Raw genomic sequence first — 27,458 nt, forward strand, 5'->3', positions numbered from 1 at the left:
TGAGGCAAGCCAAAGCCAGATAGACAGCGCTTGAAGCGTGTGGCTAGTGGAGCGTCTTCATTAGCAAGAACCGAGCTGCTCATCTTCTCTGTTAATTAGGGCTCGTGCCACTTCATTCAGGGTCTGGGCAAAGGATGTTGGAGGCTTCATTGCATTTTACTTCCCAGCATAACGCCTGGGATGCCTCTGTCACTTTATTAACAGGAAATATCTCGCAGATTTACAGCTCTGCAGAAAACACAAATTTTAATCATTACTAGAAACCCATTAAGAGGGACACAAAATAACAAGCACCCCCTCCTTTCTTTTTTTAAACATCTGTGACCACACTCCTTCGCAGATCTTATTTATATAGAGGTGGCCATTTAATGAATGCATATTATATACAAATTAAAACATACACTGATTTGCACAGTCACACTTAGTGCTTCAAACACTTTGTGACCAATGGCCACCCTGGTGGGCTCAGCAAATACTGAAAATGTTACATTTACATTCCACACCATTACCTCAGCAATTTTACTGTCACTCAACAAAACAGATGAGCGTTGAGCATGGTCTCAAACTGCATCACAACTGAACGTGGCAAATGTCGGAATATGAATGAACAGTATGCGAATTAATGGGAGGAAATGTCTGACAACAGAGGGAACTACAAGAGAAGTCCTCTTATTAGTTGTACCAGTGACACACACACTGGCCTCGTACTTAGAATTAGATTGTATCTCCAAATAAAGCGAGAAATGCATGCAATACAAATCACCCATTTAAAAAAAGAAACAGAAAAGCTCCACAGTTCAATCAATATGTGCAGTGAATTGGTTTCCTGTCTTCTCATCGTGCTTGCTAATGTTTCTTTCACAAGGCCAGCCCACTGCTGGTGACATTATACCTACAGCACTCCCACAAGTCCCTGATGAATGGGTGAAAATGGTTGGCGTAAAACACAATTAGTACAGTCCATATGGCTGCTAGTGGAGGAGGAGCGATGGCCTCCTGTGAGAGGCTCGTTCTTTTGTTAACTGCAATGATAAAATCCTTGTCATAATAAAAGAGCCTTTCCAATTGGACTTGCTTAAATTGCGGGGGGGCTGGGTCGGAGAATCACAGACTAAAACAACTTATATTGTGGAATGACTCGTGGCAAATACATTAAGCAACATTGGCTGAGAGCTTAATCAATAGCTCCATCGTCATGATTAATGGCTCATATTGGATAGTGGGGAGAGTAAATGTGATAGAAGCGTTACTTATTCATTTCAGCGCTCAGTCACATCGATTGTTAATGCCCTCTTCTGTTTCTTTTGACCAACTGAATGCGCTGATGAGAGTAGCAGTGTGTTGAACTGACATTAACTTCACACATGGATTAAAACGTAAAAAGGTAAAGTGTGCTGGTTGGCCCTCTGAACGTCCGGCCTGACAAACATTTTGTTGCCGGAGAAATGCAGACACTTTATAGTAAGTTGGGCTGAACACCTTGAGGCAACAGATTTATTACAAATTGATCTATTAGATAGCACTGCTGTGCTTCACTGTTCATTCTCTCTCTCTTGCTCTCTCCCCCGATGGTTGCTGAAGTGCAAGTGCTACAGTGGCAAATGTAAACCCAATCCTCAACTCATTTTCTCTGTGATGGTTGCTAAAAGTGGGATGCAGAGAAAACATGCCCATCCTTAAATTTAGTCGATCCAGACTTAAAGTGCATGGAAGGTCCTCAATGCACTTTTTTGCCAAAGTGTACAGTTTTTATGCAGAGTTTGAGTCTGAAATCCATTATGAAGGAAACATTTTTATTTTTCGATTATTGCTCAAAAATGATTGCACACTGCTGGATTCGCCGCAAAAAGACTGAAACGAAGCGGAAACACACGAGTAGGAATGTGACGTCAGAATGGGTGACAAGAATGGCGAGCATTGGGATACACTGTAAGATCGACAATGAAGTTTCTGATATTTCGAGCGATGAACACTATTCCGAAGGGTCCCACGAAGATGGTCAAGAATACCAGCTTTATAAAGGCATTGAAGGTTATCAATTTGAGCCAGTTAGACAGCACACATGTTCGAATGCAGACAAAATAGCTGGCCATGAAGAAAGTGCCGAGCACGCAGGGACCAGGATATGCCTCGTGCTGGAAACAAAGACTGGTAAGCATTTGTAAATTTCTTGTTTGGTTTAGTTAGTCATAAACTGATAAATACCAAAGTCTTTGATATCCTGAATGTATACACTAAGTTTTCAGTCTAGATCAGATAATTTGTGCATAAACCAAAGCCCGTTTTTGCTCCAGCCATTTTCTCAGACAACATTGCATGGTCCGGTATAGGTTTTGTTAGCGTTTTATCGTGTATTTGGGTTATTTAACAAAAGATATGGTTAAGAGGTGTAGTCACAGACTTTGTAATAGTGACGACAGGTATCTTGAAAGGCTAGTTGGTGGAGTTCGATTCGTAACCTTTCCAAAACCGAAGACCCAGTACGAAAAATGCCTTCGATGGATCAAACTTTGTGGAAGACCGCATCATCAACTAAATCTAATATCAACCGGAACACATATGTTTGCACGAAGGTATGCCCTATATTTGATTTTCAATACATGTCTCGTATAAATGAATTCGAAGTTCTTCGCTAGCATAACACTGCTACTTGTGAACGATTGATACACTTATTCTTTGTTGATCGATATTTAGCGATGATCGGACTGCACAAACATATTGATTTCTTTCTGGCTCGCGGCCAAAGCTTAACCAGACTCTGTTTGCACGAAGATATGCCCTAAATTTGATTTTTAATACACGTCTCGTATAAATGAATGTGACATTCTTCGCTAGCATAACATTGCTACGTGTGAATGATTGAATGAAATCAGAAGCATGGCGTCTCTCTCAGTTAAGAATGTATTGTATTTAGAATCTATAATATATCGTTGATTTGAATGAAATCAGAAGCATGGCGTCTGTCTCAGTTAAGAATGTATTGTATTGTATTTGCCATTTTTACGAATTGTTTGTCTTACGTCAGCGCACGTGGCGTGACGTCACTTCAGGAGGCGTGGTTAAGTGCCCTGTCCGGAGGTGTCAATTGCCTAGATACATCGTTTAAATCATAAATGTGCCACAAATACTGATCCCAAAGCAGTTAAACAGCGTTTTAAACCCACTATAGAACAAAAATCATGGTGACAATCTAAAATCAAAGACTTCTGAGGTATAATTTTCCAAGATAATAGGCAAATTATCGACCTTGGGGGCATTCAAATCTTAAGGATCTGCGAAACCAAACAAGGTTACAGCTAGATTATTTAAAAAAAATAAAGTCTAAATAAGTCTCATTCCAGTTCAAACTATTGCCATCATATGATATGGACAAATAACATTCTTAACTCAAATAAATGATTCTTTACGTCAGCAGATCAGTGTTTGCAAGTCATCAGGAGAAAACTCTTTACTTCATATTTTTAAATCCTTTATTAAAACACTCCCCCCCCCTCCGGCTTTTACCTTAATTATATTGTTATTTTTGATTTTTTTTCTTTTTTTGGGGGGAGGGGGGTGGTTATGTTGGTAATATGACTGTTGTTTTTACTTTGTTTATGTTATGCTGTGTTAAGCACTTTGACCAACTGTGTTGTTCTTAAAGTGCAGTAAATAAAGTTGAATTTGATTAGAATAATAAGAAATAAAAAACATTAAAAACACCAATATTTTTTATGATGAATGTGGCTTGGTACAGTAGATGCAAGTAGCTCCCTTTTCAGTGTTCATTCCTTTATAGGGTTTGTTTATTTGATAGCTATATTGTACTGAGCAATCTGGATGGAAATATGTGCAAAGAATGACCGATTCCTTTGGTAATTTGCACGAGAGCTCAGTCAAAGCTACTATTTGTCAACCCTTTGTTGAACTAATCATGCTGAACATCCTGGACATGGAGGAGTGTGCTACCTTTCTAGTTACGTTGTAATATGTTCAAGTTCCAATTCTACTGTAGTCATCACTGGTAATTTCTGTGGCGGCATCACAAAACGTGAAAAATCCCTAATGGAGTTAATGCTTTATATGGTCACGCCGCAAGTTTTTTTGATAATTTATTTATCAAGCCTCCTGTGATGTCACACATTACAACACCCAAATCACAGATGTCTCAGGTATATTTTTCCCAGTCGGTTTCCAAATTGTCGACCACAGGAGCGTTCAAATCTTGAGCTTCTGCTGAACTAAACAAGGTCAGTCCTCGATCATTATAATAAAATGCAGCATTAAAATTTGGTTTTACAAGGGTGAATCACATCAATACCAACTTGAACAGGAAACGAAAGGACAAAAGTTCGCCTTGTACTGGTGCTCAGCAAACAGGGCAGGTGATATAGCCCTGTGTGACAATATAGATTGCAGCTGAAAACTACTGCTGCTGTCAATTGAAACAATAAAACCTTTGAGAAAACTGCACAGATGTATTGTGCTGCGACCCTTTAATCACCTCCATCTTTCAACAGCGCCACAGCAAGGAAGTGTGCAGAGAAAAAGGCCTTTTGTCTTGTAGAAGACGTAAATCTGTTTCTCGGGGAGAGTGGGGGGAAAAAGCGATTCATCCTCAAAGATGTTGAAATATTCTAGGGAGAAAGTATGTCTATGTAAATGTCTTCAGGCTGCCAGCTGCAGGGGGTGTGCACAGTAAAACACTGGTATGCATTGTTTGTGTTTCTGCACTACAACCACCATGCCGTGTCAACAGATGAGGCAATCTCTTACCTAATCAGTACTGACACCCACACAACTGCAAAGCACACCACCTCATCCTCCTCGTCTTACCCCATACTCGCCCCCCACCCCCTCGCCCTTTTCTCCATCTCCTGAGGGGCCAGCCAGCTGATCCTACACCATTTCAATTTCTTCCTTAACGGAGATGGCAAATGGCTGACTTTTTTTTTTTCCATCACTGCAGCTTAATTGCATATAATTGCACCATATTCTAATCTATTAAAACGCACGTGTAAAAATTATTCTGTACATCTCATGTTTATAGTATCAAAGTTACACATATTGGTAACAAAAAAAAAAGGTTTTCTTTGGTACAATTGTGGCATTGCAGAGCTGGGCTTCAATCAAATTCAACCGAGATATGAGACAGCTCTTACGAGAGGTGAAGGGAAACTGACAAAGTAGGGACAACACATCCTGTATCTCGCCTCCACCGACTTGTTAGGATAAGCCAAGAGAAAATGGGCTGCTGGTGATGGTTGGAGTAAAAGGCAGGGGGTGGGTGTTCTTGCCTCCTTTCTACCAGGGTGGCTTGTGCATGTCAGTCCAATATCTTAAAACAACACATGCCAGGATTTTGCTACAGCCATTTACCCAGCTCCTGGCAAAGGTAGCATGAAGCACTTTCAGGAAAAAAAATCCCAAAACAACGCAGAGTGTTTTTCTGTTTATGAGACTCGCCAGTGAGCACTGATGAACAATGAATATGAAGTATAAAAAGTATTGGCCGTTTCTTCATAACATGGATTTCTCTTTGCGACAGCCTGATACATTACAAAAAAAGGGAAACCCAATCCAGATGAAAATGCCGTTCTTTAAAGGTCAAGTGTCGTCAAACGGATGATTTTTTTTTCAATATTATTAATGAAAAATCCACAGCCAATATGGTCCCATGTGTTTTTTCACCACAAAACATGATTTTGACGTGTACAGCTTTTTGTAACTCCCGCCATGAAAATCCTCTCAGGGATTTGTTTTCGAGAAGAAGCAGGAAGTGACGTAAAGGACAGCGGCGCCCCCTCGTGGACTAGTTTGTTTCCATTAGTTTTACCTCCGGGAAGGTAGCTTGTTGTTCCTTCGTTAGCCAAAATGCGGGCTCATTGCATTGCTGGACATTGCTTGAACACTCGGGAGAATGGAATTACCCTTCATAAGTTTGAAAGAGACCCTCTTCGTTGTGAAAAATGGATTGCACGCGTGCAGAGGACGAGAGATTTGTGGGTTCCAAATAACAGTTGGTGTGTATACAGCTACTAAAAAAAAATAATAATTTGGGGCAGACCACGTAATAGGTCTCTCTCATAACGTAACAAAAGATCCGCGTATGAAATGTGTCGATGTGCTCGTTGCCCAGCCAACAATGTCTCGATAGTGTTCATCGCGTACTGCGGCGACTTTGAACCTACCCCTAAAAGCAACATAGCTCGGCTCCACTTCCTCCTTATATGCCACCACGGGCGCCGAAACTCAGCCACACCGGCCGAGGCGCCGCGTTCGGCGGTCACAGCTTCTGCGCGTCAGGCTTTACGACGGGGGCGGCTCTGAAGAACCCAGCCGAGAATGCATTACTCAGTCGCGTGAGCGCATAAAACGCCCCGGCTCGACTGCGAGCACCCCCCTAAAGCAGCACCGCTCGGCTCTGTCATAAGCCACACCGACCGGCTGCGATGAGCCGCGATGGCTCATCTCCGCCGCGGGAGTGGATCGGACGGGATGCGGTTTGGCCGTGATCGGATATCATCTGAATGTGGCTCAAAACAATAGTGTAATATTGCCCTGTGGGCTCGAAACAATAGTGTAATATTGCCCCGGTAACTTCGCTCGGTTGTGTGGTGTTGTCCTTTTCGAAAAGAGCTTCGGTGTCAGAAGGGGCGTCGGAAAAATGCGAATATCTGTGTTGTTCGGCTTCCATAGTAGCAGGCACTGTGCGTTTTCAACGGCAGAAGTGACAATCACGTCAAGGACAGAGGACGCGACTAATATGGCGACCACTTGGATGTCGAGGGACACTCAATTGCGCAACTTTGTGCATAAATGACGCGTTCTCCGCTCACTTTTTTTTTCCGTATAGACATTGAAGAGAATACTGTTATATGTATTTTTCATTACAATATCTATTTAGAATGTTTATCGGGATGTCAGTCCCATTTTAAGGACCATAACCAGTTATTAGATCATTTGTACAAATGTATTTAATTTAATCTGCACGGACATGTGTATTCACAGGAGGAAATAAAATGTGTATGCATCGTAACTCCACCAATGTGACATGGCTCCCCCAATCAAATAGTTTCACCAACCAGCTTTGCGAACGGAGGGAGGACAGTGAAGAAAATAAGGATTTGAACACCCTGCTATATTCCAAGTTCTCCCACTTAGAAATCATGGAGGGGTCTGAAATTTTCGTCGTAGGTGCATGTCCACTGTGACAGAGATAATCTAAAAGGAAAAATCCAATGATCACAATGTATGATTTTTTTTAACAATTTATGTGTGTGATACAGCTGCAAATAAGTATTTAAACACCTGAGAAAACCAATGTTAATATTTGGTACAGTAGCCTTTGTTTGCAATTACAGAGGTCAAACGTTTCATGGAGTTGCTCACCAGGTTTGCACACACTGCAGGAGGGATTTTGGCCCACTCCACCACACAGATCTTCATTAGATAAAAGTTTTTGGGGTGTCACTGAGAAACACCGCGTTTCAGCTACCTCCAAAGATTTTCTATTGGGTTTTGGTCTGAAGACTGGCTAGGCCACGCCAGAACCTTGATATGCTTCTTACGGCGCAACAATTTCCACTTTCTCCGTAGCCCTTTCCAGCCGTGTGGAGTTGAACAATTTTCTCTGGTGTCTTTGGACAGCTCTTTGGTCTTGACCATGTTACATGTTTGAGTCTTACTGATTAATTATATGGGGTGGACAGATGTTCTTATGCAGCTAACGACCTCACACTGGTGCATCTGATTCAGGATATTACATGGAGTGGAAGTGGACTTTTAAAGGCGGACTAACAGGTCTTTGAGGATCAGAATTCTAGCTGATAGACAGGTGTTCAAGTACTTATTTGCAGTTGTATCACAAGTAAATCGTGAAAAAAAAAATCATACATTGTGATTTCTGGATTTTTCTTTTTAGATTATGTACGTCACTTCCTGCTTCTTCTCGAAAACAAATCCCTCGAGAGGATTGTCATGGCGGGAGTTACAAAAGGCCATATACGTCAAAATCATGTTTTGTGGTGAAAAAACGGCTGGGTCCATACCGGCTGCCGTTTTTTCGTTAATAACATAACTAAAAATCATGCATTTCATTACAGTGGACCTTTAAACAGCCACAAGCCACCAATCGCAGTTACGCTTTCTTAGTCACGTGACGTCACATACTAAGAAAGCGTAACTGGATTGGCTGGCTGCTTGGAACTGACCTGAAGTAACAGTGCCTGGTGGAAAAGACAGCAAATTTCAGACAGCGGAGGGCAGCCGGTTGAATTTCAGACAGCGGAGTGTAGCCGGTTGAATTTCAGACAGCGAATTTCAGACAGCGATTTGTAGCCAGTTGTATTTTAGACAGTGAACTGTAGCAACTATTAAAAATGTGATTACTTGACATTTCAAATTCAAATCCTGTTTTCTGTGGCATTTCAAATTCAAATCCCGGTGGCATTAATTTACTTCAATAGAGAACAAATTTATACCAACTAGTCACCTTACTTTGAAACACAATAGCCTTGCAGAAAGTGAAACATCTATTTTACCATACAGACTCACCACATCAATGCCTTTATTACAGCACCTCGTGCAGAGCCTGACATTGCTCAGAGACCACAGTCAGGCATTATAATCGGCAATCAACTTAGCCATTCATGGTGCGAGGAAAAAATATCCAGTGACGGCATGGGGTGAGAAACAGCAAGGGGCAATCTGAACACAGCGTGTCAATGCTGAATTGGAGAGTGTGTGTAATGACAAATCATCCTACAAATACTCTGTGTGCCAGACTGTAGTGAAAATGGATTTTTTCTTCCTTCACATTTTTTTCTGTCCTACATGTTATTGCTCACACGGAGCAAGTGTTCCTCTAGCACACATTTGCCATTAAAGGAAAATAGACTACAGTATTTCTCTTACGATTAATCTGCAAGCGCTGGGATGGATTAAAATTCATTGGACGGGGTGTGTCACTTGTCATTTTTACCACTGCTGCGCTTGAGTTCAATTTGAAACACTATAAAACACCATGACCTCCTCTAACCCCAGAAGTAGTCAGATAATGGCACAGCAGTTATACAAAAAAACATAATAGAGCAGTGAATAACCTTTAAAATTAGTGTCAAATGTCTCACACAACTCTTTTATTAACACCTCCAGACATTAACCATTTAAGTCCTCAACAAGCCTGCCTTGAGCTGTTACCAGTATGGGTGATTGGAAAATAGCCAACATGTCTACATCAGGTTGTTCAAGGGGATTAAAAAATGTCGTCATGATTTACTAAGCAATGCTTTTAAGCTCTCAGGAAATTCAACTTAATGTGAGCGTAGTCTAATATTACGGCAATCTGACAAGAAGGGAGACGCAGGCCTCAGTGTCACTGCAAAGACAAGGACGGCACATCACTTGAAACCAACAACAAACCACCAAAGTCCAACTCCTGAAAGCAATCCAGTAATCCCCTGCATATCCACAGTTCACTATTCACAGATTTGCATTTTCTGTGGAACCTATCCTATTTGTGGATTTTGTGCTCCACAGGAAATGCCGTAAAATATCACAATATGCTGCCAAAGCCTTGTCTATAGCACAAGGTAATGCAGTGGTGTCAAAAAGTGCAATATTGAATCCCTGATAATGGCACTTTTGATGGCGCAGGAGGTTCATTTTAAAAAAAACTCTCAAAGAATAAAAACTAAAACCAACAAAAAGATTCCACCAGTTGCCACCAAAGTAACAATTTATCTAATGTGGCTTGAGCACAAAAACTGAATAGTTTAGTTTTTCAGCAACATAGGGAGTCACAGGCATAAGACCCCCCCCCACCCAAAAAAAATGCATTTTCGTTAATGCAAAACTCCAAAAAATAGGGGGTTCACTGTATGTTGAAGTGATACGTCTCACGTGAGAGCCTTTGCGAGTCGGGGAAGAATTAAGTTGGCCTGTCTTGTGGATGGTAATTATAGAGAGACTGACCAATATGCAAGTGCATAGAGACGTCAGGTTTCTTTCTCCAAAATCAATTAATGTATAAACAATTTGTTTTTAAGGACATGTTGTAAAATGAGCCGGAAATATTTAACTCTTTTGGGATCAGTTTGGACCATTTACAGTGTCAACTATTAATACAGGCAATCCTATTCATTAGCGTCATTAGTAACCCTTTTAAAACACGCTTATGTTTGTATAACAATTCATGTATTAACAGTTTACAAATGTTTTATAATGGTGATGGTTTGGACATTGGAACAAATGATTCCAAGGCAAATTATCTGAATGGGCAGATTTTGTTCAATGATGGAGGCTCCAATGTAAGGTCTATTTACATTCCAGCCAGAGAGGGCAATGGTGTTGTTCACAGAGAAGGGCTGCTTTTGGAATTGGACCAAGATAAGTCTGAACGTAACATTCCCGATGTTGTCCTTGAGCTTAATGCTGATAAGGCATCTGAGGCGGTGTTTTTAAAATGAGACAGGAGGCAACCTTTTGTTGACATATCTGAGTTAAAAATCCAAACTTTGCTCATCTGATCTGGAAGTTTCCAGTTTTATAGCACTTGCATCCTTTCCAATCCTTGCAAATATTCACAACTGGGGGGAAGGAGAGTTCTATGTTTACACTCCTTTAAATACAAAAAAAAAAATGACGTGATTGGCCAACCTTTCATTCATGTTTTATACCTCTGTCACGTAATACTCTATACTCTATAATTCACCACTCTTTTATAGGCGCAGATACAGATGAGTGACCATTCACACATTTACATCTTTGGATAATTTAGAATGATAAGTAGAATTAAGATAGGGCTACAAAATGTGATGGTTTGGAAGCCCAGACCTCTGATTTCAAGGCAAATGTGGTAGCCATTAGGTCACTTTGCTGAGTATTTCTTCAAACTTAAAAACTACTTTTTCCTGTACACAATAATTTACGTATGTTAGACTCATTGTGGTCTCACTTTACACGTTTTAGGAATGTGGGAGGAATTCCAATACAGGGGGGGGGAAAAAACCCACCCTAACATGGAGATGGCACCCAAACGCCACAGAGGAAGGCTGAAGGCAAGAGTTGAACCTGGAATCAAGAACTTCCAGACATGCAAACCAATAGATCACTGTGCTTCCCCCTTGTATGATTGAAATAGTTAAACTCGAACAAGCCATCATGAAGGTCCTAAACCTGAACTTGAAAAGAGTATTCCAGTTCTTTTCTTGTCTGATTGTCTAATGATCGTATGTTTTGAACTTTACAGCTTGCCCCCCACAAAAAAAAAATCTCCCACTTCTAATTGTGTTTGTTGTATAACTTCCCAAGCAAAACTATAACAAAGACCTGAACAATGATCTGGCAAATAATCAAAACACAAGTGTTACACAAAAGGCAGCATGATAGCATTTGGCAGCTAATAACAATAGCTCCATGGGATCCCACTATTGCCTGGGAAACCACACACACACACACACACAATGGGGTATGACTATTGCCTTGAAAATACACACACTCACACACACACACACACACACACACACACACACACGCGCACACTGGGTCATTTCAAATGGGAAGAGCTCGCTGTGCTGCATTCTCACTGTTCGCACTGTCCACAACACGAGCCGCCTCCTTCACGCCGAAACGGTGTGAAACGAGCGTTTGAAACGAGCTGTTCGCACCCAGACACTACACCGCTCGCGACTGGCATTCTCAATCAGTGCTAGCGGCAGCTGCTAACCGACCAGCCGCATTAGCTCACTGATAACCAAGCTGCTTTCCACAGCTAGCAAGGAAATTAGCCGAGCGGCTAGCTGGTTGACATTTCCAAACAAACCACATTGCACTGTATTATTTGGCACATTTTTCCACAGGAACACTTGTCAGGAAGCATAATAGCGAGGCTCACGGTGTGCACTCACAGCACTTACCTTGCAGAGCTTGATCTACAACATCTGTGATGTGTTTGATGAGAGGCTGCAACAACAAACAATAGCGGCGAGCGGAGCAGCGGCGGAAGCAATTAGCTAACGTTAGTTAGCCAAGTAGTCGCCACTACAACCGCAGTGCCACCTTGTGAGTCTTTTTCTCGCCTTGTTCGTGAACGCACCACGTTTGGGGCAATGCTGTCATAAATGATTGAGTTGGCTTTAAACGAAGGAGTAATGGTAGCCGGGATGCTCGGACTGGTGTGTGTGAGAGGCACTCAGCGTGACAGCATCCCTCTTCATGTTGGGGTGAGAACAGTCGGGGGCTCTCAAAGTTCAACCGGTAAAATGTCGTCACCCACTGGCCGAAAGTGAGAATACCACAACACGGTACGTGGTGGGGGGGCTCAGTTAGGTGAATGGGAACGGGCCGCACGCTTATCGAGCACACCCTGATAAACTCAACTCATTTTTATTTCTGTAGCTCTTTATTAAAACAACCGCAGGTTTAACAAAGTTTGTACAAAATTTAAAAGTGCATATAAAAGAAAAATCATCATCACCATCATAAGAAAAACAATAACAAGAAATGCAATGCTATTTTCTAATTCAAAATATAGTCAGTGAAGATGGCCTGACTTTGGTGGAGTCAGCCTGGGTCAGACAGTTCCCACTCAGTCCAGCTGGGATAGGCTCCAGCTAACCAGAGGCCGTGAAGAGGTGGTACAAAAACAAAGCTCTGCAACGCCTTCTCTGTGTCTTACAATAAACAGTCAGGGTCCTTATGATGGCTGCCCACATCAAGTCGTGATATTTGCCTGGAAAAACAAATTGGAGCCATAAATATAAAAACAATCAAGTTAAAACCAATGTGTTTGGCAGCAACTGTGTGCTCTTTGTTTGTGCCGTCTGATGTAGTCTGAAGCCACCCCACACTCTTATCACAAGCTATAACTTGGGAAAATCACTTCTAGGCTGTAGAACAATCAAATGAAGAACTATAAAGCAATAGCCGAGTGTGCTCGCTAGTACCACATGATTACAATTTCTGACAATCTTTCAGTCATGGAATAGTAAAGGCATTTCACTAGATTATGTCATTTTTTCTGAAAGTCATGTAATTGTAATCACATTACAGGAAAAAATGTGTAATTAAATTAGAGTATTATGGGGAAATTTACATGATTACAATTTTAATTCCGTTTGAAAAATAGCTGGAAAGTTGACACTTTTGATTGGCTCCCTCGAGTCATGTGCCACTCTGTCATCGTCTCAAATACCACATATTTATCTAATATGACCTTGTGGTGCAATCTATTTGTTTGTCTGAGATTTTGAAAAGGTTAGACTCAGTTAAACTTCAGATGAAAGAACATTGGCTTTTGAAAGTTTCATCTTTTTAATTCTTGAGGTTTTTTTAAAATAAAAATTTGAGTTATAGCTGTACTGTCTAAATTGTGGATCTGTCATTAGGGTTTTCCACATGCTGTAAACCAGTGGTTCCCAAAGTGGGGTCGACGGACCCCCAAGGGGTGCAAAACCTCTTCCCAGGGGGTCCGTGATGTGAAGATGAAAAAAATGAAATCGTCTAGAAGCTAACCAGGATGTGAGAATTTCCCTTTCCAGTGTGGAACCACGTTTTGATTTATTGTGCAAAAATAAAAAGCAAGAGCACGTGAGCCACTAAAATTGAGTATTTCTTTGTACCAGAATGGCATAGTTGTGTCCAGCACTACATTATTGGCGACAGTTGAGGTTGGGGTTTTGGGAGCTTTTCCAACGACTCACTGTGGGTCCGGGCCCAAGTTGACTTTGGGAACCACTGTTGTAAACATATAATGCAGGACGTTTTTTTTTTTAAATAAACTATTCATATTTCATCACATTTTTTTATTACTTGTGTGAACAATGCAATCAAAACATTTTGTGTTATTACTTTGAGAAAGTAATGTTGTTACTCTACTATTACATTATTCACGCGGCAATTTGTAGTTGACCACATTTTCAAAGTAATCTTCCCAACACAAGCAAAAGAACATAAAAGGAAATGAACCTCAAAATGTCGTATGTCAGGACAAACTAAGAATTCCTTGCACATGATGTAGTTCACCGTCACTTTTTAGAGGTTTGACCCCTATGGCCCTATCAAAACTAAGAAATAATATCAGTAGAAATACATAATACCAAAGTAAATGAAAGCCATCAAGATTAATGCACAAACAATTTAGAGAAAAAAAAACAGTATAGTGCATTTTCCATCAGTTGAATTGAATGAAAGTGGGGGAGAAAACATGCACAATACACTACAAAAGTTATTCGATGCTGACAGATTCTTGGTTAATTTTTTCATCATACTCAAACATATCTCACGAGTCATTGGGTTTTGACCCTCCGTCTTGGATCTGATTAGGAAACATACTGTTTATTGTCATTTTTGTCCCCGTGTTTGAATTGGAGACACATTTCAAGCCCTATGTTGAGCGCTTTTACTGACTGTGCAGGGAGTTCATCATTGAAATGTACTATGGAAATATGGTCACCAGAGGGCGTTAGTTCCAAATGCTGCATCCACTGATTTGCAATAAATATACAAAGCACCCACTGATTATTTCTTTTACAATTTAGTCAAATTCATTTTGTCAAGCCAAATGTTTATCCCTTGTGTTTATCAGCTGGGTTATATCTGAGCTCAAGAGGCAGCTTGACACACGGCCTCAGCGAGTGAGCAGTTACAGCTGACAATCCTTCCCCCGTGGTGTCATATCACTTGGGAAGAGACCCTTATTTATCCCAGTAAAGCATACCATTAAAAGAACGAGAATGGCTCTTAGCCCTTCAGAGGCAGAAATGGCATCCCCAAAAGGCAGCGCTGCGCTCATGTTTGTAGCTCCCAGCAGTACTCAGTTTACATCAAACATGTCATACTGACAGGAGCAGTCACAAGAGAGGAGGTGCACAAGTTACACACTTTACTTTTATCTTCTGTGAAGCACCGTATAACGTGGGATTGGTAGGCTAGTTAACCAGCAAAGACGCTGAGCAACAATGTACAACTAACAGCAGTAATTTCAAAATGAAAAAAAGAGATCACAGAAAGTTCCGTTTCAAACTATATTTTATTATATATTTCTGCCAACGCTTACAGCAACAAGACATTTATCAGATGACACATTGAACAATTCTTTTCCACTGCTCAAGACAGTACAAGAGTTACAGTAGGTCAAATGCTCAGTAGATGATCAAGAATTACAACAAGTCACAAAAAAGCTACACAGAGGCCTCAGACACTGACACAGAAGGATTATTACTATCATTATTATTTTTGCAGAAAGTAAAGCATACTTTGACGAAGTGTTTGATGCTTCACCATGCCGCAGGCCAGAGATTTGGACACGGCAGGCGACTTAGCGTGGCGTTTTAATAATGATGAGTGATGAAAAGGCCCCAGGATGAAGGCACAGCTCAGATGGGGTGTCTGAAGTCTTGCCCAGCGAAACGGGCCTTGTCCCCAAGCTCCTCTTCAATCCTGGGTGAGGGTGAGGACATTTTGTCATACTGGCTGAAAGCCCTCTACCAATCACATCTTTTTGGACCAACTCACCTGAGCAGCTGGTTGTACTTGGCCAAGCGCTCGGATCGGCAAGGTGCGCCAGTCTTGATCTGGAAAAATACATATTTGATTTGACATTACTGCAGCTGGGGTGTGACTTCGGTAGTCTGCATTCAAGTCTCAACAAGTTGGAAAATGACTAAATCCACAAGTGCTCAAATAGTACAGCAATCCCACCGAATATTCATAGTTCACAATTTAAAAAAAAGACAAAAAAAAAAAACCTCATTTTTTCCCCCCTGCAGATCCCTAGTTGCATTTTTATGCTTTGTGAAATGCCCTAACATCCCATCCAACAGATCTAAATAGGAAACCTAAATATCAAAGGACAGTTTTAGAGTAATATGCCGAAGAGGGTATTTTGAAGTAATACTAGCTATAAATGACGGGGGGAAGCTATGGTCAGTCTGTGTTGTTAATGGAAATAAAGGAGTACATATGCACTTAAGTGCATTTTTTTTTTTTTTTGCAAAACCACATTATCTGTAATTATTTTTGAATGGAATGTAAGATGAGTTTTCAGATGATAGTTTGTGGTATAATTACGTGTCAATTATTAATGTAGCATGCATTACCTGTCCAGTGCAGAGACCAACCACAAGGTCGGCGATGAATGTATCCTCGGTCTCGCCGGAGCGATGGCTGACCATCACGCCCCAGCCGTTGCTCTGGGCCAACTTGCAGCTATTGAAAAAGAAAAACACAGGCAGCATCAGTTTTGTTTCCAACTAAGGATTGAGGCAGCAAGATGGGACTTGACAGAAGCGTGAACACGTACGCCTGCAGAGACTCGGTGACAGAGCCGATCTGGTTGACTTTGAGCAGCAGGCAGTTACAGGACTTTTGGGCCACGCCCTTGGCAATGCGCTTGGGGTTGGTGACAGTGAGGTCATCGCCCACCACTTGGATGTTGGTGCTGGCCGTGAATTTGGTCCAAGCCTCCCAGTCGTCCTGGTCGAAGGGATCCTCGATGGACACGACTGTGGAGGGTGAGTAGTTTACTTTATGCTACTGGGTTAATGATGGGCCAGAAGTTATAATAAGGAGCCACACTCTGTTGTTGAAGCAAAACTGTCTGGACCAGCCTGTTCGGCCGGCATTGAACTTTGCAACATGGAGAGCAAGAACAAATGTGTATCACCCACCTGGGTAATCATTAACAAAGGTCCTGTAGAGGTCGGCCAGCTTGTCGGAGGAGATGTACCGGCCGGGGTCATCAGGAGACTTGAAATCCAGGTCGTACTTGCCACCCTTGTAGAACTCTGAGGCAGCCACGTCCATGCCGATGACAATTTTGTCAGTGTAGCCGGCCTTGCCAATGGCATTCTTCAGCAGCTCCAGGGCTTTGATGAAAATAAAAACACATATTAGAAGACTTAGAGCCTGGTATGGAACTATGGAAATGTTCACAGATAAATTCATAGTTGTTAGACTATGGTGGTTGCCCTTTTAGCACAGAGTGACAGGCAAGCAACAAATGCACTTAAATCTTTATTTAGCAAACATAAAACAGCAGGAGAATGACATGATAAAGTCAATCCCTGGAAGCCACTTTAGAACTGTTTGTCACTGACTGTTTCCTCTCACCTTCCTTGTTCTCCAGGATATTGGGTGCAAAGCCACCCTCGTCCCCTACGTTGGTGGCATCCTTGCCGTATTTCTCCTTGATGACATTCTTCAGGTTGTGGTAGACTTCGGCGCCGATGCGCATGGCCTCCTTGAAGCTGCTGGCACCCACGGGCAGGATCATGAACTCCTGCATGGCCAGCTTGTTGCCAGCGTGGGAGCCGCCATTGATGACGTTGAAAGCCTACAGGGGAGTCCGATGGAGACGTGACCAAGATCAGTGACTCCCAACTTTTGAACTCTAACTCTTTGTGAGTAACACAGTGTATACTTTTTGTGATAGTTTTGTTTGGTGGTTAAAGCAAAACGTTTGCCTTGGCTGAATGAAGCTATGCAAACAATGGCTCAAATGAGGTGCAACAATTAGCTTTTTGCCATTCCTTGACTTTGTAACCGTTAGCTCACAGGCACTGGCAGGACGACTTCAGGGTTGCCAGCCAGGTCAGCAATGTGGCGGTAGAGCGGCACGCCTTTCTCAGCCGCACCAGCCTTGCACACAGCCAGGGACACGCCCAGGATGGCATTAGCACCAAATTTAGCTGAAGTGAGACAAACACATCTGATTCCATCATGTATTCTCGACCAGATTTGGATGGTTCAGCGCATCTTACACTTGTTATCTGTTCCATCCATGTCCAGCATCAGCTTATCAATCTTCTCCTGCTCCTTGACATTCACATCCTGTATTCCAATTAAATATGATATAGTATGTGAAAGAAGTCATGTTAATTCCTAATAAGACATAACAGAATACACACAAACTGCTCAAAAGTCACAGCAGCTCCCTTTTAAAGCTTCAAAACTTAAAATCAGTTTGTTAATATATCTGTCATTCCGCCAACAGGCTAACACACAAAGCGTACACTTGGGATTTGTCAGTGCATTTCAAGAACTGTTAAGGATGTGGTGTTCTGTATAATGAGTCAGAAGATAAATGGTCCTACCTTGCTAACCAGTGCAGGTGCAATTATTTTATTGATATTCTCAACAGCTTTTGAGACACCTGCAAAGGACAAGCAGACCATAACTGACCCAGGCTGAGGACAGCCATGCAGAGCAGGGGATGAAAACCACCACAGAACATGCTGTCCTCTCGTATGAGGACCTTGCAGCAGTTGTGACAATAGAAACAAAGAATCAGGCCACATAAAAAAATAATGTCATGTAATGCTTGGTAGTGCAACTGTATGGTCTGATGCAAAGGTTATATATGTACATTAGAGCTGGACAGAATCAGTTCTGGAACTCGGTTTTACCATAATCTCAAATTAATCTCTGACATAGTTTTTCCAATATCTTCCCAATTCCCGATATTATCACAAATTAATGTAATTCAGGTGACATATCCTGTTCAGTGCAATGATTTCCTCATAGATGCCATTTTATGTGCAGGTGACTTGCGTCACCTGACCGACAAGGATGGATTGGAGGCATTGCCAAATTCAGTGGAATCAAAACTGCAATACCTTACTCCTATGTGTTTTCTTTCTACTGTTGTTGACTTGTTCATTTGCGCTCTCGCAATGTTTATCGTGTTAAAAGCTGTGAACATCTGTTAGTTCCTGCCAATGTTAGTTTCAAAATGAAACCACATTCTTCATGCTATGTTCAACACTAAGTTAGCTACAACCCTTAGTCCACAATTTTGTTTACCTGGTTACACAATGCAGGGCCCAAGAATTCATTTACATATTTTACTGCTCTTTTGACTCCTAACAAGAGGAAGATGGAGTTTGAAGAGTCATGAGGAGGAGGGGTGGGGGGGTTGGATGTGGTCATTAAGATATCAATGTGCAGTATGTCAAAAAGGAGCACAGGCAACAGGTTTTATATATATATATATATATATATATATATATATATATATATATATATTTTTTTTTTTTTTTTTTTACCTTTGCCCATGTAACGAGTTTTGTCATTGTCACGAAGCTCCAGAGCCTCATAGATGCCCGTAGAAGCACCGCTGGGCACTGCAGCTCTGAAGAGACCTGGGCAGCACAAAGGACATTTCTTTGGTTACTAAAAAAAAGTTCAGTCACACCTTAAACTACTGCCTATAACTGTGACTTATCCACATTGAAAAATGCATTTCAATGATAACTTCTGTGACTCTTGAAAATGACCAACTTCGAAGCTCCAGCACTCCCAAATGTAAAAGCAAATTTATGGGCTTGATGTATGTGCTGTAGTGACATTTGAAACTGATACTTGTGAATGATGAGACACTCTACACGACAACATGTTAGTGAATTAATTACATCTCACACTAGTAGGTGAGGCTCATCAAGGTGCCCATTTCCCCTGCAGAGACAAATGGACCATATAAAAGGGAGAATTGTGCTGGCTGTGCTGTAGCGCGCTATTATGTAACAGGGCCAGATGAGGGATCAACTGAGCATGTGCAGTCCATCTGTGAAAGCATGTCAGTCTATTCAGTTTGCTCAGTGAACCGACATGATGGGGAATTTAATGCTTTGGGAGGAGGGGGCACAGCAGCCATGTGGGCCAATAGCGCAACTTCAGGAAATCACAATTGTATTCCTTTAGTCGAGACAGTCGTTACCAGCTTAACAGAGCTGCTGAAATTCCATCACGTTAACAGCACATACAGCAGTGTGTCCGTTAGAGGGACTCCTTACGTAAGCGAATGCATGATAGACGTGCCGTCATCTAAGCTGCGAGGATGGCAAATCAGACCTGGCTGCCTTGGGAAGGGAATCTCCTCACCGTTTGGAAAGGGAAGGGAGACATTTACAGTTAATGAGGAGAACTTGGCAACCAGTCCATCCAAATGAGAAGCATAACAAAGCTGTGAGCCGGGGGCCTTCCATGTCAGTAGTCATTCAGGTTGCCTCATTGACATTCCCAGGACTTTACATTGAATTGACTCTTTTGTTTCAGTCCGTAGAGTGGTATTAATAGCCAAATACAAGTATTCTATCCCTAAGGTGGCTGAATGCAAGAACACGTTTTCACCTACCCAGGCCTGCTGCAATTACTTTAGCATCATTATTTATACAACACTGCGATCCTGGACCAAATAGTCACATCAACCGTAGGCTAGTATGTATGAGCAACTGTAACTGTGCTCTAAAACAGGAATCATTACAGTGAGGCCAGGCTGATATTATTACATGAGCTATTTGTACATAGACAACATCTGAGATCATCAGACCAAAACCGCGAAGGCTCATCGCTAGAACACATATCTCGCAAGTGCGAAGAGAAAATTAAGCAGCTCAGAATTTTATTCTAATTATTGATAAGCACAAATGTGAGGAGTCACACATGGTGTATAAATAGGTGCCCACCCATCAAATTATGGCTAATACCATAACAATGTAATATATAAATGCAATGTGTTACTTTACTCTTCATCATTAAAAGCACACACTTGGTTCCCAATTACAAACTGTTGCATCTCATTCAAATGTGGACTACAGTATTCAGTGATGATTTGATATAGTGATGATGAAATACATAACTAAAATAAAAAAACAAAAATTTCAAACTGAAATGATAATTTCCAGTTTCAACTGATATTTGTAGAACGTGACATAAAATGGTATTTCAAATTTTTGATCAGTAAAAATTCTTCATCTGACAAACTTAAATCTGAAGAAAAGTTAAATGCACTGGCCTGTCAAGGAATAAACACGAACAGTCTATACCTGCAATGTTTTGAAAATGCCGAAAGTTTAGTTCAACATAATCCCTCTGTAACTAGCGATACATTGTAACAAACATTCCTGTCAGCAATCGTGATGTATTGTTGTAATCTAGCGTAATTTATGGCCGTATCTATTGTCAATCCGTTGATGAAAGCTAGCAATAGATGATCTAGATCTTCCTAAAGCATGTAGAGGGGAAAAATTTTCAACTTCAAGTTAAAGTTTACCAAAAATGACCGTTCGCATTTAGATATATGAACAGACTAGTCTAACGTTAGAACTTAGATCAAGTCAAAGTAAATCACAATCTCAATATGATTATAGTTAGATACTGAAACATTATCTGTGTTATATCCCAGAAATGTTTTGAGTGTAAGTGAATTTCCTTTGATATGGCTCATGAAGTTGATGACTTTCGACATAAATGCGCTCGCAGTATGTGAAGCAGCTCGGAACATGTGCTTTAGGCATAACGTCCGAACATGCGCAATATGGTTAACTTGCATTTCCTGTTTCCGGGTGAATACTGATTGTTTAGGATCAGGCTTTTTTGTTACCAACGTTTCTGAAATAAACATGTAAATTAATGTCAAGACTACACAAAATAAGCGACATTTTTCAATATTTCAATTCGTAACAAATTTTAAGCGCGTGATTTTTTTGTGCTCGACTGTGCAGATTTGCGAGTGCGACGGCGTGCGGGCGCATATGCACCCATCAAATCACAGTGACTGCTAATGTAATAGTACATACATGACTAATTGTTTGTGCTGTAAGAGGAGTCTACAAAAGGAAAGCAACAAAATGCCACGTAGAGACTACAGCAATATTTGAACTTTATTGAGGGTCATTCAGAAGTAATTTCAATGGTGGCTGGAGTGTCCTGACTGCCATTTGACATGAGTTTGTATTGATTGGTTAATTCAGAACACAGTCACATTTATAAGAGGGTGTGCACATTTGTGCATCCACTTTGGCTCAGTTGTGTCATTTTATTTCCCCTTTTGAAAATATATACTTTTTAATTCAAGTGAGCTGTAACGTTTGCAAGTCAAAAAACAGTTGACAATTTATCATGGTTAAATTTTTGGCATTCAATGGTTAGAAACTAGTCTATGCGACATGAACCATTTCAGGTGTACAGTACCTTTCTTGGTGTAGAGATCGACCTCCACAGTGGGGTTGCCACGAGAGTCGAAAATTTCGCGAGCGTAGATCTTCAGGATGGACATGGTTGACTTGGATCTGCACAGACATCGGGAAGTTGAGAGGTCTCTACAAAGACATGCTTGGTCTTTCCACATGCATACTCACCAAATTAAATGATTAAAAATACCTACAATTTTTTTTACTATCTACCACTATGTGCTACCAAGTGTGCTGCCTATGAGCACTAGGAGAGGTCTGCTCAGAGAAGCAGATGTATGAGGTTTGGCTTAGCTACATGTATATATGCTTAGTCAGGAAAAAAAAAAGATGCAAAAATGTTTGTGAAATAGTTTAACATTATAAAAAATTGCAATAAGGGACAAAAGGATAAAATATCAATACTATCTTTAAAATGATACGGTGCCGGGGCCAGAGTCACGGTTTAATCTAATGTTGACTTTGTTATCCATCCAAGCGCAAATAATGGAGGTCACAGAGCCAGACATTTTGGCTGAGGGGTTCACTGGGCCATTATTGATTTGTAATTGCTTTCAACCAGTGGCTCCCAGTCTCCTTTCCCAAATGGAAGCTACTCACCAATGGTGCATGGCGGTGGTGCCGCGGTTTTCCAATCTAAAGGTAATTTGTCGACGTGGTAGTTTGGGGCAGAGGAGACCAATTTTTTTTTTTTTTGCTTCAGCTCATCAGTGCTGCTCGTCAGTTTGAGACTATTGTCTTATTATACTGAGGTTTGCAGTTTTCAGATACACATGGATTTGCCCAAAATGATAAAAATGGGTCATGTGTAGTGATAAAGATTAACTGCAACTCATCCCCTTTTCGCTTTCATTTTCAAATTGACAAATATTGGTGGAATTCATGAGACTTTCTCCAATGTAACCAGAGCAACAAAAAAAAAAAAGTAAAAGTACCTAAATAAAGGAAGTACTTTTCTGTAAAAAGACCACATCTTTTTCTCAAGCAATGTGAAGTACCTAATTTTCACAATGCTTTCATTCATCATTCCATCAATGAGACATGATATGCACAATGTATAAGGTGTTTTGTCGATTGTCTACAAGAAATACCACGATTTTGGTCCCCTAGGGGGAGCTTCGCGTTTCTGCATTATCATTGCAGGGTCCAAAATGGCAGCACAAAATGGCAGTAATTGATAAATCATGCATTAGATTTATATGCCATATGCAGTATATATTTCTGTGGGTGTATATTTGCTCTCCATCAATGATTCTCGGTTAGACATAGCATATTTGAATGACACCGACGAGAAACGTCCCTTTTAAACGTTGACAGCGAAAGAATAAGTACGCGTTCCGTTTTTTTTTTTTTTGGGGGGGAGGGGGGTTATTGTAAATTAAGCATCGACGATGCAGTCGTTAACTAACTCAACGTTTTAATCATTTTGTTCTACACACCCCGGTCGCAAGTATGTGGCAAGCAACTGGTGTCGCTTCGAAATGTGTCCGAAACGTTCTCATAGTTTGCATTTCAGTGTTCCGCGACTGCGGGGCGTTTGCAACCCGACTCCTGCTCCTGTCATCCACCAAAGTTCTTAAAAAAAAAAATTAAGCGTGTGCGTGTGTGGTGCGAGGGCTTCCCTCGCCAGCTGACGGGGTCGTTTCAAAAATAGTCGCCAGGCTACAAACCACAGTCCCCACCGAGGGGCATTTGCGAAGAGCAGACAAGTACTCGAAAGGACACATAAAGTCAAGGGCAACACTTTCAAGTACACGTTTGGGGTATGAAATGATCACCAACGCCGTGTTAATATATGACGCAAAGAAAACGACATAATATACAACTTAAATGTGACACACAAGACGGCGTGAAAACGACTTTGAAGTTACCTTTCCGGCCTAACTATGTGCAAAAAAGGTGCTGCCTGTGGCTGCGGCTGCGTCGTACGGCGAAGCAGAAGAGGGGAAGGCGCTGGTGACTTGCGGAACTCGACGATAACTGGACCACATCGACGCAGAACAGAGCGGCGGAGCCACGCCATTGGCTGGAGCAGGGTCACGCGGCACAGCAGTGCGAGGTGGGGGGGCACGTTCGCCGTGGAAGAAACGAGGACAATGACGTAGAATAAAAACGAGACTGCGCACTCTGCATCCGTTAAGGACGGCGCAATGGTCAGTAGGCTCTGACTTTCGGTCAGGGCAAAAAGCATGATAAACATACATTATTATGGAAAACGATGCAATAAATCTAAATACTTGGGATGTTTTGGTTCCCAAGAGAAATGAATATAATCTAAACATTTGCAGCATGCCCAGGAAGGTTTAGAAGATACGATAACACATACATATATTATAGGAAGTACAGGCCTTAATATTCCCCATGCCAAACGTCACTGCCACGCCCATCTCTCATCCTAGTGTAGCAGGCATATCAATTGATTTATTCCACAATTTATAAGGAATTTTTCCGGACACTTTTTCTACAAGAAGATGGAAATGTTGTTAATAAACTCCACACACATATACATTTTACAGTTAACTGTTTCCTGCTCTGGTCGTCTTCTCCTGGGCCGAGGTTGTCCTCCTCGGGGTTAACTCCCTTCTCGCGTCGCACCTTCGAAACTCAATGGGAGGAGTAGTAATAACACAGAGTATCGATTCGGTAATATAGTCGCTTTATTTTCTCTTAGCACACAACACTCATGCGCAGTCCGTCACCAATACACACGCCTTCCTGCATTAAGCCCGCCGTCACAACACCCACAACACATTCAGTTGATACCCTTTCTTCTTCTTTTCCTTTTGGCTTGTCCTGTTAGGGGTCGCCACAGCGTGTCATCTTTTTCCATCTTAGCGTATCTCCTACATCTTCTCGAACACCAAATGCCCTCATGTCTTCCCTCACAACATCCATCAACTTTCTCTTTGGTCTTCCTCTCGCTCTTTTGGCCGGGAGCTCCATCCTCAGCACCCTTCTACCAATATACTCACTCTCTCGCCTCTGGACATGTCCGAACCATCAAAGTGTACTCTCTCGAACCTAGTATCTAAAACATCCAATTTTGGCTGTTCTCTAATGAGCTAATTTCTAATCCTTTCCAGCCTGCTCACTCCTAGCGAGAACCTCAACATCTTCATTTCTGCCACCTCCAGTTCTGCTTCCTGTTGTTTGTTCAGTGCCACTGCCTCTAATCCGTACATCATGGCCTCACCACTGTTTTATAAACTTTGCCCTTCATCCTAGCAGAGACTCTTCTGTCACATAACACAGCAGACACCAATCTGCTTGGACCAGTTTCTTCTCTTCCTTACCACACTCACCATTGCTCTGGATCGCTGACCCCAAATATTTGAAGTCGTCCACCCCCGCTATCTCTTCTCCCTCGAGTCTCACGCTTCCTCCTCCTCCCCTGTCATTCATGCATATATATTCTGTTTTACTTCGGCTAATATTCATTCCTCCTTTCCAATGCATGCCTCCATCTTTCTAATTGTTCCTCCACCGGCTCCCTGCTTTCACTGCATGTCAGAATATCATCTGCAAACATCATAGTCCAAGGGGATTCAATTATAACCTCGTTTGTCAGCCTACCATTACCACAGCAAACAGGAAGGGGCTCAGAGCTGATCCCTGATGCAGTCCCACCTCCACCTTAAAATTGTTTTGTCACACCTCACTACTGTTATGCAGCACTCATATATGTCCTGTACTATTCAAACATATTTCTCCGTCACATGCAGTACCACAGTTCCCCTCTTGGTATTCTGTTATAGGCTTTCTCAAGATCCACAAAGACACAATGTAGTTCCTTCTGACCTTCTCAGTACTTTTCCATGAGCATCCTCAAGGCAAATAATGCATCAACTCTTTCTAGGTATGAAACCATACTGTTGCTCACAGATACTTACTTCTGTCCTGAGTCTAGCTTCCACAACTCTTTTCCATAACTTCATTGTGTGGCTCATCAACTTTATTCCTCTATAGTTCCCACAGCTCTCCACATCACCTTTGTTCTTAAAGGAGAAGTCCGGTCATTTGGATTAACAATGTATCACGTCATTCCCGTCCAAAGAACCAGCCGAACATTCAACATTATTTACAGTCACAGGTTCAAATCTCTATGAATGTATTCCTCTGTCTTCCCGCGGAACCGATACTGCTATTCCTTCATCAGATGAGGATAAATCCGAGAAATCAGCCCTGGTCATAATTGTTTCCCAACGTAAGCGAGCCTTTGTTGCAGCACATAATACGTCACATCCGCGGACGTAAGTCATGTGACTCGCCAAAACGGCGGCGCCCATGAAAATCCGTAATTTCAGATAAAAATCGTCTCAAAACACCATTAAAGGGCTACTGTCATGAAATGCATGATTTTTAGTATGTTATTCAGGCAGCCAATATGGGCCCATGCGTTTTTTCACCACAAGACATCATTTTGACGTATGCAGCTTTTTGTAACTCCCGCCATGAAAATCCTCTCGAGGGATTTGTTTTTGAGAAGAAGCAGGAAGTGACGTAAAGGACAGCGGCGTCCCCTCGTGGACTCGTTTGTTTCCATTAGTTTTACCTCCGGGAAGGTAGCTCGTTGTTCCTTCGTATTAGCCAAAACTCCGGCTCGTTGCATTGCTGGACTTTGCTTGAACACTCGGGAGGATGGATTTACCCTTCATGAGTTTGCAAGAGACCCGGTTCGTCGTGAAAAATGTATTGCACGGGTGCAGAGGACGAGAGCTTCGTGGGTTCCAAATAACAGGTAGGTCTGTCTATAGCTACTAAAAAAAATAATAGTTTGAGGCGGACCACGTAATCGGTCTCTCATAACATAATAAAAGAGCCTCTGACGAAATATGTTGATGTGTGCGTCGGACGGCGTCTGGTTGCTGCGCGGACGGCGGCGAACCTGAAGAACCCAACCAAGAATGGCTCACTCAGCCGTGTGCACGCAGTAATGCACCCCGGCTTGACGGTGTTCATCGAGTACTGCGGCGTCTATGAACAACCCCCTAAAGCAGCATCGCTCGGCTCCGTCATAAGCCACACCGGCTGGCTGCAATGAGCCACGATGGCTCAGCTCCGCCGCGGAAGTGGATCGGACGGGGATGCGGTTTGGCCGTGATCGCATATCATCTGAATATGGCTCGAAACAATAGTGTAATATTACCCCGAGGGCTCGAAACAATAGTGTAATATTGCCCCGGTAACTTCACTTGGTTGTGTGGTGTTATCCTTTTGAAAAAGAGCTTCCGTGTCAGAAGGGGCGCATTTGTCTCCCATAGTTAGGATGTTTTCATTGGCGAATGTCCGGGTGACATCACGGACGGAGGGTGCAGCCAATATGGCGACCACTTGGATGTCGTAGAATGACACTTCTGCAACTTTGCGCATGGATGACGCGTTCTCCACTCTCATTTAATTTTTCGTATAGACATTGAAGTGAATAATGTTATATGTATTTTTCATGACAATATCTATTTTAGAATGTTTATAGGGATGACACTTGGGCTTTAAATGATAGAGGATTAA

General features: G+C 41.9%; 2 protein-coding genes across 4 annotated transcripts in view; both read right to left on the bottom strand.

Annotated features, from left to right (window-relative positions):
- Positions 1 to 12,221, bottom strand: part of rerea (arginine-glutamic acid dipeptide (RE) repeats a) — a 171,724-nt gene extending 159,503 nt beyond the window's left edge. For all 3 annotated transcript variants that reach the window (XM_061801772.1, XM_061801770.1, XM_061801740.1), the window contains exon 1: positions 11,898 to 12,221. The gene's annotated coding sequence lies outside the window, so the exon portion shown is untranslated. The remainder of the gene's footprint in view (positions 1 to 11,897) is intronic.
- Positions 12,222 to 14,991: 2,770 nt separating this feature from the next.
- On the bottom strand, positions 14,992 to 24,001 carry eno1a (enolase 1a, (alpha)). Its single transcript, XM_061801862.1, has 12 exons — positions 23,822 to 24,001; positions 21,952 to 22,049; positions 19,026 to 19,121; positions 18,075 to 18,133; positions 17,742 to 17,811; positions 17,536 to 17,669; positions 17,092 to 17,314; positions 16,650 to 16,847; positions 16,283 to 16,484; positions 16,080 to 16,188; positions 15,496 to 15,554; positions 14,992 to 15,420 (listed from the first exon to the last, which is right to left on the bottom strand). Exons 1-12 carry the CDS (start codon positions 23,971 to 23,973, stop codon positions 15,357 to 15,359), a joined length of 1,464 nt encoding a protein of 487 aa, XP_061657846.1. The 5' UTR covers positions 23,974 to 24,001; the 3' UTR covers positions 14,992 to 15,356.
- Between the last annotated feature and the right edge of the window lie 3,457 nt (positions 24,002 to 27,458).

This window comes from Syngnathoides biaculeatus, chromosome 2 (assembly GCF_019802595.1).
Source record: "Syngnathoides biaculeatus isolate LvHL_M chromosome 2, ASM1980259v1, whole genome shotgun sequence".
NCBI lineage: Eukaryota > Metazoa > Chordata > Actinopteri > Syngnathiformes > Syngnathidae > Syngnathoides > Syngnathoides biaculeatus.